At 35.6% G+C, this 13,875-nt stretch overlaps 1 protein-coding gene across 4 annotated transcripts in view; it reads right to left on the reverse strand.

Moving 5' to 3' along the window:
• LOC144977198 (putative tRNA N6-adenosine threonylcarbamoyltransferase) overlaps positions 1-13,875 on the reverse strand; it is a 162,863-nt gene that overhangs the window by 100,782 nt on the left and 48,206 nt on the right. For all 4 annotated transcript variants that reach the window (XM_078922147.1, XM_078922146.1, XM_078922144.1 and 1 more), the window contains exon 5: positions 4,338-4,411. In XM_078922147.1, the coding sequence (XP_078778273.1) occupies positions 4,338-4,411 (74 nt within the window). The remainder of the gene's footprint in view (positions 1-4,337; positions 4,412-13,875) is intronic.

A 13,875-nucleotide genomic window follows, 5' to 3' on the forward strand; every position in this document is an offset into this window, starting at 1 on the left:
CAGGTAAGTCCCTTCTGAATCTATTCTTGCTTTTTATTTTGTTAGGGTTAACGTTAACCTCTCTTTCAACTACTATAAGTCACATAAAGATACTGCACCACTTTGACAATTATTTGTGCGAATCAGACTCAGACATGCAGTGTAGCACAAATCTTAGCCAGTAAGTGTTGACAGACACCAGGCCAGCCAGCCGTATCACTTTTCCTATAATATGCCACGTCTGGCAGGGAGCTGATAAAATAACTGATAAAATAACTGTGTGTTTGTCTTTGGTTTGATAAGCTTATCTACTGTACAATTTTGAGCATATAGGGTCACGTAAAGCACTTCTAGTATAGGGTCTACTCTGGATTCACTTCCGGAAAGATGTATTTTAATCAACGAACATGTAGTCAGTAAATCCAATTCTAATACGTATTGAGAAATTCATGTATAGTAAGTATGCAAACAGACCACCCTGTTGTTCTTTCATTTTGCTGTATCATATTTCCATTTATTTGCATCATTCTCTACAGATGTGTGCCGCGAAGACCTTGCTGGTCTCAATTATGAATCTTCCCACATTGATGATCCCAATGTACCATATTCAACTCATTCAAATGCACCAAGCTTACAGAGTTTATCTGGTAATTTTTTTTTCTCTTATCAAGCTTAAGTTGTATCTTATGCTGTCACCCTTTAGTGATACGAGGCCTGACCAGTCAGAACACTGTTCTCACGACGCCGAGTTCCATCTGCTACAATACCGATTTTTATGTCTTGGTATGATGCAGCCTGGATGCTATTCCATTTTCATCTTTGTGGCAGCACAGCAGTTGTCAAGTAGCACTGTTGCTGAAATGACCTATGTCTAAAGTGACGACAACAATCGATGAAACGAAGAGGAATGGTGTATCTTAGGTGTCAAGTACCAGTATATTGCTTTTGCTGAAATTGAATTTGAATACAATGGATAGAAAAATAAATGCCTATCAAGTGAATTGCTGTTCCTGTTTCTATTTCAAAAATGATTCATACTCCAGACATGAACCTTACACTTACAGTGGATGAGCAATTAATCCCATGGAGGGGGAGAGTCAAGTTTCTTCAATATATTTACCCAGCAAACCGGATAAGTATGGATTGAAAATATTCTGGATATGTGATTCTAAGACTGCTTATCCACTGAAAGCAATTCCCTATCTTGGAAAGTATGGAGAAAAGAGGACAAATTTAGGAAGAGAAACTGTCAAGGAATTAGCTATGCTATATTGCAAAAGTGGTAGAAATATTACTTTTGATAATTTTTTCACGGACAAAGAGCTTTTGTTATGGCTCAGAAAGTAAGGATTGTGATTGACAGGAGTTGGGACAGTTCGTAGAGACAAACGTTTCCTTCCTGAGAAATTTAAACATGGCAAGGATTTGAAAAAATCAGAATCAAGCTTTGCTTTCACCTCTGAATTGTCTTTAGTCAGCCATAAATCAAACCACAAGAAAAATGTAATTGTTTTGAGTTCAATGCACAATTCTAAGGATGTTGATGACGGGCCCAAAAGAAAACCTGAAATGGTGAAGTACTATAATCAAGCAAAAGGTGGAGTTGATACGTTTGACCAAATGTGTCACAGTCTGACAACCAAAAGAAAGTGCCGAAGGTGGCTAATGGTGATTTCTTACAACCTGTTGGACACGGTAGGAATTTCATCTCAAATAATTTATAGGGAAATTTTTCCACAAAGCGCTCTCGCAAAGGAAAAGAGAAGGGCAGAGTTTCAGGAGGACTTGGCAAGATGCCTATTGCAGGATCATCTATCTCGCAGATTAGCAAAACTGAGGAAGCCTAACAATATGTTAGAACTCTCAATCCAGCATGTTTGTGAAGTATGGAAAATCACAAGACCAAACCATTCTGAACAAATGAGACAAGCTGCTAGTGGTACACCATCAAACAAGCGAAAAGGAGAGCAGGGGAGATGCTGGGACTGCCCAAGGAAGAAGCACCGGAAATTTAGAACTTCATGCAGTTCATGTGGCAGATTTGTTTGTAAAGAGCACTCACTTCTCGTATGCAAGTTCTGTTGAAAGTGATAACAAGAGATAATGGGAGGCAGAGAGTTGAGAGAGGATGACAAACTGATAGACAGACAAAAAGAAATATTTTGGACCCTGGACCCTGGTAGACCAAAGGAAGGGAGGGGGAGGAGATTGGCATGTTGCTCGATGTTACATTCTTCACTATTCTCGTCATTCAAAGTCTTTTCTGACTGATAAGTTTGCTTTGTTATCAAAGTTATGAACGTTAATTCTGATATTTATGTTGTTACCCTATTAAATTTTGATTTTGAAACTCATTTCTTCCAGTTGGTTACGAGAAGAAATAAATTTAATTCATGTTTCATGTTTTTTTTAAATTAACTGATATGCGTGTAATATATCATACATATCAAAAATTAAAATAAAAGTTGCCAGTGTTATATTTCACTTGTTCCAAAGATAAAATTTAATTGCAATAAAATTCACTTGGTTTTTAAAAATAAAACTCATTATGGTCTCAGTTTTACTTATTGTGTTATTGTTTTTCTATTTCATGTGTGTTTTGTATATACATGTATATAATACTATCCAAATAGGTTAATGAAATCCTTGTCTGTTTATTGCTTGTTTATATAGGTATTTGATTTAGTTGCTCATGTTTTCTCTATACATGGGATGGGGTGTAAAACCACCCCCTTGGATTAGAATAGGTGTAGTCTCATATTTTCTATTAGACAGGCTGGGGTGTAAAACCACCCCATTGGATTGAAATAGGAATGTTCCATTTTTTTCTCTTTATTGTCATGGGGTGGTTTTACACCCCATCGGATATGAATAGGGTATCTGACATTTTATACCTATATAACCCAAAATATATTATACTGATATAAATGATACTTTGTGGTCACAATTATCATATAACAATTAGCGATTACATAAAATTTCAACTTTCTCGCTCAAAAAATAAAAAAGTTATTGGTGAAAAACATAGGGCTGGGGTGAAAAACCACCCCATGGAGTGGAATAGGATTTAATAAGGTAGTTTGGAATATCTATGTTGCACAACTTTTGAAGCAAAATATCTGTGTTCATGGCATCATGGCATTAAAAGCTGAGGAAAAGTCGACAAACAGGATTCTGGCGTAATTCGAGGGCGTTTGGTCAAGGTGTTTTGAGATCGAATTTGTGGCGGTTAATAGTGAGTCTTCTACACTGAGATGTTGCTGGTATGCAAATTGGTACGGATCTAGCAATTTCAGGTCATAACATTTTTGTAGGAGCTCAGATTTTAAAATTTTTTCCAAACATTTCATTACAAGCGATGTAAGCGCCACTGGACGGAAGTCATTCAATATGGTCGGACAACGCTTTTTTGGAACTGGAACGACAATCAATGTTTTCCAAAGTACTGGCACTGATTGTTCATCGATTGACCTTTGAAATAGTTTTGTATAAGGTATAGCCAGTTGTTGGTGACAGTTGTTCAAAATAGTTCCGGTAATGTTGTCTGGTCCTGGTGCTTTATGTTCTTTACATCGCCGGAAGAGGGAGCTTATAGTTTTTCTTCTTCAACATCTGGAGATGGCTCCTTGTTGACAAACCGTTGTGCACAGATGAGAGCCTGTCAAAACGACAGTAAAAATAATTTAATTTGTTGACATCAGTTTTCGTTTTTCCTTGTGGGAATGTTCGTTTCTTTTGGTCTACTCCTCCCATTTGCTTTATCATCTCCCATGCTTTCCTTTTGCGCAGCCCGATCTCAGTTGTCGCTCCATTTTGTTTTTGTATTCAACCTTTTCTTCTTTTATTGTATTTCTGATCTCCTTTCCCTTTTCAAATTCTAGTTTAATGTCACCACTCATATAGGCAATTTTCTTTTCATTGAGTAAATATTTAAGTCACTTTGTAACCCATGGCTTATTGTTAGGAAATATCTTAATTTCTTTTTTTTTTCCACGCATAAATCCACACAAAATGCAATATAACATGTCACAGTTTCGGTCCATTCATCAATACTGTCTCCTTCTACCATTAATGTCTCCCACCGAGAAGTCAAAACAGCCGTTCAGTCGTTGGATTGCCTCTTGAGTCCAGATATATAGTAGCCTTCCAGCGCATATCCAATTCCACTGAATACATCGGTGATTCAGATATTAATAAGTAGAAATATGAAAACTCAAGACAGTTTAAATGAAAATGAAGACATATTGATTCAAAATATATTACAAGTTAGAAAATACAATAATTAATTTTTGATTGTCACATCTATACATACATACATACTTACATACACACCCAAATGAATAAAAGTCCAACGTTACCTGAGTATTTCCTCCACTAACATACAAAACTGTTGGATTATCTGCCCCTGTTATCAATCTGCCCATTTCAATATCTTTTCCACTGTTAAGCAAAAATAACAAGCAATTGATTGTTGATCGCATTCATAATATTGACACAACACCATAATATCTCTACATTTGTATATTTTTTTTACATTTGTTTTTTTTTTTTTGCATCAATTTGTTTGTTGTTTGACATAACAATTCAGGTTAGACTATTTGTCATAAAATTTTGGGTTGTCAACATAACATATGGGGCTGTTTGACATAACATTATGGTTTGTTTGTCATCATAACATTTTGGGCTGTTTGTCATAATATATCAGTTGTTTGACATAATATTAATATGCATGGATTTGGGAAAATGGAATAATTATCGTTGTTGACTGTTGACACCACTCATGGCAGTTGTAATAGATACATGACTGCCACGACTGTGGTGGGTAACACACCACCTTTTGTCTTTGCATGCTTGTTGATTATTCGCTCAATTGTAAGGACAATTGCAGTGAGGAAGTTTGGAAAATGTGATCTGTTCACAATAAATCCTCCACTTTGACGAATCTCAGCTTCAGGATGAGAGTTTGCCAAATTTAGCAAACTCCACACAGTATAGTCAAATATCCACCGCAGTTGTGGTAGTCCATAGAGAACAGAAGTAGATACAACTGTTGAAAATATCAGATTTTGTTTTTAGACTTATCAATATATTCACGATATTGATAATCAAAAATGCTATGCCTATTTTTTGCATTGTTCATAGATCAAACTTTTTAAAAAGTTCCAATTATTGAAAATTTGCTGTAAGACTGTAAGGTTATAAATTACCCATGTATAGAGTAAGGCTTGCAAATTCAAAGCAAAAACTTTCAAACTTGAACCCAAAGACCGTTCAAAGGCTGTAAATAGTGACAGCAACAATCTAAAATTGGTAAACAAGTGGAATCGAACCCTCACATCATTGAACTAATAAAAATATGTGTCATAAATTCTTCGAGGGGAGGGTTTGCCCCACTGACTATTGAGTTGAGAAGTGTAGTTGAGGCAGTTACAAAATTTAATTAATTAAATGATAAACAATAAACTTCAATCAATGAGGAAAGATACTATTCTCAGGCCTGCATCTGCCCTGAAAATCAGTGAGACGTTGGATCCAGGGGGTCAGGGGGACGTTGTCCCTCTGAAGCCGAAGCTTTTTCAATATAACATAAGCAAAGATCCCCATTTCCCTGAATATTTTCTTAGAATTTTACCAATTCATTAGCCTGTGAAACAAAATGAAAAAGTATTTTAATTCAATTTTGTTTTCCGGCGGGGCGGAGCGAAATTGCCAGCAAATTTACAGGCCTGTATTCTACACTTCAGTAAGATTTCCTCAAAATTACATGAATGCCCCAATTTTTTTCCTTACTCTTTGTCATCATTTCATTCCTTCAAACTAATATTTACTCCGAACAAGGTTTCCTTGAACTAGTTTTACCCAGCCAATGTAAAACAGTTTAATTTTAATTAATTAAAGGGTTTTATAATGCGCCTGTTGATTTTGACCACTGATGATTTACTGTGGCTTTGAGAGATACGTATGTGTGTATCGTGTGTATCTATCTAATGCAGGTGTGTATATTACAATATGATACACATACAGACACAGACACTCACACACTCCATCACCATTTCATGTAACTGACACCTCTCTGCATATTCTTAACACTTCGCAATTCATTCCAATTTCAATGCTATGCACCATGATTTACTAATGGCAGCAAACTCCCATTCCCACACACACACACACGCTCGTGTATAAAGTTATTTACCTCAACATATCAATAAAGTAAATGAATAACAAAGTTTCTTTTATTAATCCTCAAGCAGAAATTAGTCTTTGGGTCTATTCCGAGGGAAGACTGGAATAATCCAGGTGTCAGTGGTCAGTGTCAGCCGCAGTGCAGCGCCGCAAATTGCGCTACAGAGAGGTAGCTTGCTGAAGGGTACATAATGCGATGGATATTCGAACTAAATATCAGGTACATTACAAAGCAAAGACCATACCCATGCCACGCCATCAAATCGTTATGACAAGGCAGTTTTCTCGACCTTTTTTGCATCCTAAGTTGTTCAGGGAACCTGTGCCACAGTGTATAGTTTACCAATGTACAAAGGCCACATCACAGTTATTGTTTATAATAGTAACCACAAGAGACAATTTATAAAAATCAAAATGGGCTTATCTTAATATTCATAAAGTATTCTGATAGTCACGGAAAACACTTTATAAATTTTAAAAATTCAGAAATAAAAAAAGGAAATGAGAGCAAATTCATTTTTCAATAACTTTTTAAAGATTTTTTTTTGCTTGCCAAATGATGCGAGATGTTCCAACTTTGACGTCCTGTAACACCAAAAGGATTTGTCATACTAGGGAAACATATTTTTAAAGCTTAGGGGCAAAAATAAAATTAAAGATATCTAACAAGATTTTAACCATACACACATTTCAAAAGTTTACAGTCGGTCGAAATTCCCCAAAATAAATGCATCGGTCACTAGAGTAATTGTACAAACTTCGCACAGCTGAATCGTGACTTTTGATTCGCACACTTTTGGTGATTTAAATTTTCGGAAATTTTTTTCAATACGTGAAATACGTTAATTCCGCAATCACAGTATTTAATTGCCTCAACCGATGTTCTTGCATCTTGAGACAGTAAAAAAAAGTGGCAGCTTATATTTTGCTCCTTTAAACTCCAAGTTGAAATCACGAGATCGGCGAGTATCAATTTTCCTTCTTCCCTGGGATGATGCAGGCAGATACACGGAGTGAGGGTTTTTTTAACTTCCTCCTTGCCATCTGCTTAATAATTAGTATTTAAATATCTTATTTATAAAGTACACAATGTCGTAGAAAGGCACCATTGGCCTAACTATTGTGGTTTCGACTGAAAGCAGGTGTGCGGAACGATGAACATGATCGCTCGCATTGCACATCGAACCGCATACCTTTGATGAGATCAATTATATGTCAGCACAATATAGATCTCTGGATTAATATATATATATATATATATATAAGAATATTATATATAAATTGAGCTGCTATATAGCGCAACATCCACTAAATGTGCTCAAGGCGCTTTACAAGGGATCCCTGTCCAACAGCAACATTTAACATTTAGGACAAGGCATGACGCCTGTAAGGCGATTTTATAATTTTTTCGGACAGAGACAACGCTGTTAATGGCCAGGTACTCATTATACACCTGAGTACGGTGACAGAATGTGAGTAAAGAGCCTTTTCCAAGGACTCAACTATGCGCCGAGTGAGGCTCGAACCCAGGACCTTCCGACCCGAAAGCATCATACCACCAAACCACATAGCCGCACATTGGAATATTAGATAGGCGAGTATCAACTTTCCTTCTTCCCTGGGATGATGCATGCAGATACATGGAGGAAGGGTTTTTTAACTTCCTCCGTGCCATCTGATTAATAATTAATATTTAAATATCTTATTTATAAAGTACACAATGTGGTAGAAAGGCGCCATTGGCCTAACTATTGTGGTTTCGACTGAAAGTGAAAGCAGGTGTGCGGAACGATGAACATGATCGCTCGCATTGCACATCGAACCGCACACCTTTGACGAGATGAATTATATGTTTTGCAATTCTTCCTTTTCATTAATTCACACAACATATGTCAGCACAATCTAGATCTCTGGATTAATATATATATATAAGAATATTATATATAAATTGAGCTGCTATATAGCGCAATATCCTCTAAACCTGTCCCTCTAGGAAATCCCATATTTGTCGCAATTTTGACAATTGCCGCAATTTTTTGCAATTTTCCATGTTCTGGAGTCACACATAATCATATAATGCTAAACATAGGAAAATACTACTGCCACGTCACACAAAACTATTAAAGATGCTATTTAATAATAGTTTTATTGCTAATATCAATCTATTATATATATATATTATTTTTTTTTTTTTAAATTTTTTTTTTTTTTTTTAATTTAAAAAAAAACATTTTTTTAATATTTTTATTTTTATTTTTTCAATTTTAATTTTTTTATTATGGGTGTTTAATATACTACCATAAACATAGATTCATGTAACTCGGAAATAGAAATTTTTTATGGTAGGACCCCTCGACCTCGTTATTCCCGAGTTCCACTGTATTATTATGATGTATAGATGTACTTGGAAATATAATAATAATAATAATAATAATATAATAATAATAATTTTAATAATAATAATAATAATAATATTAATAATAATAATTTTAATAATAATGATATTTAATAATAATAATAATTAATAATAATAATAATAATAATAATAATAATAATAATAATAATAATAATAATAATAATAATAATAATTTAAAAAATTTATGAGCTTTTCTACCACATAAATGTTAGGAATCCATGTTGTGTAAAAGTGTTGTTTTTTGTTTTTTTTTTCAAAATCTCCTGGTGGCATCCCCTGTATATACCTGGCATAATATTTCTTTTCTGAGTATGCAATGTCAATATCAATGTAATTTAGTATAATTTATGGACACAATACTGTATAATACATACCAACTAAAATTGGTGGACTGTGCTTGTCATAGAATAAATTATTGTACGCTGTTTATTGAAAACAATGTCTTAAATTTGCAATTTTTGCATTTTTTGCATGCAATTTTTTTAATTTTGGGTGCAATTTTTTGGGTTTTCATTTGCAATTTTCCGCGGGGACAGCTAAACATGCTCATAGCGCTTTACAAGGGATCCCAGTCCAACAGCAACATTTAACATTTAGGACAAGGCATAACGCCTGTAAGGCGATATTATAATTTTTTCGGACAGAGACAACGCTGTTAATGACCAGGTACTCATTATACACCTGAGTACGGTGAGAGAATGTGAGTAAAGAGCCTTTTCCAAGGACTCAACTATATTAGAATATTATATATATATTATATATATATACTGCCCACCCCCATCGACCACTGCTCCCCCCCCCCCCCCCCCCCCCCCCCCCCCCCCCCCCCCCCGTCTTCGATCCTGCCTCCCCTCTCTTCCCCCACCCTATTAATATATATATATAAATATATATATATATATATATATATATATATATATATATATATATATATATATATATATATATATATATTAGTATATTAGTGTGTGTGTGTGTATGTGTATAAAAAATTCCTCTCTTCCCCCACCTATTTAATATACATTTGGAACATTTCTTTGTGTGTGATGAGCGCAGCCCGAATCAATGATTTCAGTTTCTGGGAGACTTACAGAGAGTGAATGTGTATGAATCTGAGTATGCAGTGTGTGTTTGTGGGAGGGGAGAGAGAGAGAGAGAGAGAGAGAGAGAGAGAGAGAGAGAGAGAGAGAGAGAGAGAGAGAGAGAGAGAGAGAGAGAGAGAGAGAGAGAGAGAGAGAGAGAGAGAGATATGGCTTTAAAATCATTTAAGAAATTTTTCATTGCAAATGTCTGGTGTGTGTGTGTGTGTGTGTGGTGAATTTGCAATACGTCATATAATAAAATAGCCTATAATCACAGATACTATTTTTCTTGCAAATTTCTGGTATGTATGTACGTGTGTGTGTGCGTTTTTTAAATACTTCCTTTAATAAAACAGCTAACTAAGCATCATTCAAATGGATCTAGATAAAATATATCAAACAATGTATGTTAAAGAGTAGAGTTATAGGTTTGAATGACTGGTGTGAGAACTGATGAAAATGTGTGCGAAGCGATGAACACATAAGGAAAAGTGTGCGAAGCGATGAACACAAGGGTATTTTGGGGGGAAGAGAAAACTAGTTACTAGTTATAAATAACGCTAGTAGAAAGTATTCGCATTCAGAATAAAGACTAATAAATGGGCTTCAAAACAGTATGTGCAGATTTGTCCCTTCCCTATGGAACTCCCGCCTACTGTCATTCTAATTCAGTCATGTCTGCAGATCGGGATTTGGCCCAATAAGTCGCGAGTTGTGCGAAAATTGTACGATTACTCTAGCGTTCTCTGTCAAGCAGACATTTTCGCGATTGTTAAAAGCAGAGGCTTTCTCTAAGTCAATACTATCCTAGGCCAGTTTTTATTTCTATGCTGCTTTATGAATGATAACTCTTGGTTTTGCCTTGACCCTCTCTGGGATCCTTAACCGAAAAGATCAAATTAAATGTGTTTAATAAATTTCAGAAAAAGATAGGTTGTTTGTTTGTTTTTAGTGTTTAACGGCGCTTTCACACTAATTTAGGTATTTAAGCGCCGTTTCTGTCTTTTATCAATCTTTTACGCCTGAGGCATAGCTGTCAAAACGTGTACTTTGTATAAATTTTATAATAATCATAATATTACATGTTTGTTGAGTAAAAGTACTATTACACTTTCTGCAGATTCACATTCCTGCAGATATTTAAAATTTGTAGCGGGTCGACCGACTGGAACAAGAACTTCAAGTCTCTGTTATCATTTGTGGGTAGTGACCTTTCTGTCTAATTATGTACATTCAATTAAAATGGTTGAACTGTCGGTCAAGTTACATGTTTGCAGAGGGGTTTTCATCATTCCAGAAGGAACGGTGATGTGGGCATATGTCCGACCGGAGTCGAGTTATTTTACCTCGTCTTTTTTTTAGCCGAGTTGGTCGGCCGAGTCACTTAATTTGTTAATTGTATGGTACATTCGACTCAGACGTCCCATTCCTTTCGGCATGATTTTTTAATATTGATCTTTAAATACTGCGTGTGAAATTTACTGCTCTTGTAATTCTTGGCTCACCGCCTCTTTTGCCAGTCGATCCGCTTCTTCGTTCCCCTGGATACCAACATGACTAGGTACCAGAGAAAACAAACTTTTTTTCTAATAAAATTTATTTGCACCTTCCAAGATACTATGAGTCTTGGATCGGTGCAATAAAAATTTGAGATCCCCTTAAGTACGGACAGCGAGTCAGACAAGATCAAGAATTTATTTTATTCGATCTCTCAGCAAACGGAGAGCATTTAGGATTGCTCTCGATTCGCGCCGTAAAGATCGAAACATTTCTATCCAGGCGAAGTGATCCTGTGCCTTCCGATGAGTGATAGGCACAATCCTACTGCATCTGCGCTCTTTGAACATCCGTAAATATGTGAGTATGGTTTTTGTATGTTTGTAATATTGCTTTAGTGTCTGTTTGTAAATATGTGGGTCTGTTTGTGATTTTTCCAGTTTTGTTAGGTCCAAATTTATGTTTGGTCTATGTATGGACCATGGTGGTGTCTTTGCCTGGACGTATGGGTGTATCCTATCTAGATGATGTTCATGTCTGCGATGTCTTATTTTATTCGCAACCTAATGTGGTGTCTTTTTGGGTGCTTGCGTGCAGCGATGTGACCTTAGTAACATACTGGAGAGCCAGTTTTTTCCTCTGAGATGGAGAGGTGGCTCATCTGCCTCGATAAAGGCTTGCCACTGGAGAAGTGCGAAAGCCAGAGTGCAAGCCAGTCCTGATGATGAATTGGGTCAGCATGCCCATTATCTATCATTTCAAGTTCAAGTCCATTAGATGCAAAAGGCATAATGTGCCCATTACTGCAAATCTTATACACATAAATATTACCTATCACACCACACGAATCCTGTCACTCAAGTCACTCAATCCTCCAGGTGTTGTGTATATGTGGATAATGCGTTGAAATGATGTTGGGTCTGTGATGTTTATTATATCATGCGGTAGTTTGTTCCATTCACATATTGTTCGAGGAAAGAATCTGTAATTGTATGGAGTTGTTCTTGCACATGGCTTGTGGGATTAGTTGGTGTGGGAAGCCTGGTCGAGTATGTTTTGAGAATTGTTGATGTAGATTGGAATGTTTATGGCTGAGTGTTTGCTTTTGACTGTCTTGTGAGATAGATGTATGCGTTTTCTCCACGAGACTGGAGTGTTGGCCATCTTAAGTGTGTCTAGAGCTGCTATCACACACCCTGTTTCTGTCTTGCAGCAATTTGTGGCAAATTGTGCACCTGGTCTCTGACTGTTTTCAACTTTTAATGTCCTTAACCCTATTTCACTCCTTGGGGTGGTTTTACACCCAAGCCATATGTTTTTCACCAATAACTGTTTTTTATTTTTTGAGCTAGAAAGTTTAAATTTTGTGTAATCACCAATTGTTATATGAGAATCGTGACCCCAAAATATCATTTATATCAGTCAAATATATTTTGAGTTATATAGGTATAAAATCTCTGATACCCTATTTCTATCCGATGGGGTGTAAAACAACCCCATGACAGTAAAAAGAAAAAAAAATAGAATATTCTTATTTGAATCCTGTGGGGTGGTTTAAGTAGTAGTAGTGGTGGTAGTAGTAGTAGTAGTAGTAGTAGTAGTAGTAGTAGTAGTAGTATAGTAGTAGTAGTAGTAGTAGTAGTAGTAGTAGTAATAGTATAGTAGTAGTAGTAGTAGTAGTAGTAGTAGTAGTTAGTAGTAGTAGTAGTAGTGTAGTAGTAGTAGTAGTAGTAGTAGTAGTAGTAGTAGTAGTAGTAGTAGTAGTATGTAGTAGTAGTAGTAGTAGTAGTAGTAGTAGTAGTATAGTAGTAGTAGTAGTAGTGAGTATAGTAGTAGTAGTGTAGTAGAGTGAGAGAGAGAGAGAGAAGAGAGAGAGAGAGAGAGAGAGAGAGAGAGAGAGGAGAGAGAGAGAGAGAGAGAGAGAGAGAAGAGAGAGAGAGAGAGAGAGAGAGAAATAAGTAGGAGTGAAATATCTGTTCAATGTTACAGTTATCGTTTAACGTTATAACAAGTGTAACTAAATGACAAATTGCCATATTTATGGACAATAAAGATCTATTATTATTATTATTTGTAGTAGTAGTAGTATAGTAGTAGTAGTAGTAGTAGTAGTAGTAGTAGTAGTATAGTAGTAGTAGTAGTAGTAGTAATAGTGTGTAGTAGTAGTTAGTAGTAGTAGTAGTAGTAGTAATAGTAGTAGTAGTAGTAGTAGTAGTAGTAGTAGTAGTAGTAGTAGTAGTTTAGTAGTAGTAGTAGTAGTAGTAGTAGTAGTAGTAGTAGTATGTAGTAGTAGTAGTGTAGTAGTAGTAGTAGTAGTAGTGTAGTAGTAGTATGTAGTGTAGTAGTAGTAAGTTAGTAGTAGTAGTAGTATAGTAGTAGTATGTAGTAGTAGTATTTAGTAGTAGTAGTATAGTTAGTAGTAGTAGTTAGTAGTAGTAGTAGTAGTAGTGTAGTAGTATAGTAGTAGTTAGTAGTAGTTAGTATAGTAGTAGTAGTAGTTATAGTAGTAGTAGTAGTAGTAGTAGTGTAGTTAGTAGTAGTAGTGTAGTAGTAGTATGTAGTAGTAGTAGTAGTAGTAGTAGTGTGTAGTTGTTAGTAGTTTAGTTAGTAGTAGTAGTAGTAGTAGTAGTAGTATAGTAGTAGTAGTGTAGTAGTAGTAATAGTAGTAGTAGTATAGTAGTAGTAGTGATGGTTAGTAGTAGTGTAGTAGTAGTAGTG

Source organism: Berghia stephanieae, chromosome 7, assembly GCF_034508935.2.
Source record: "Berghia stephanieae isolate SIO BIC M18660-M18661 chromosome 7, UCSD_Bste_1.3, whole genome shotgun sequence".
NCBI classification, from domain to species: Eukaryota; Metazoa; Mollusca; class Gastropoda; order Nudibranchia; family Aeolidiidae; genus Berghia; species Berghia stephanieae.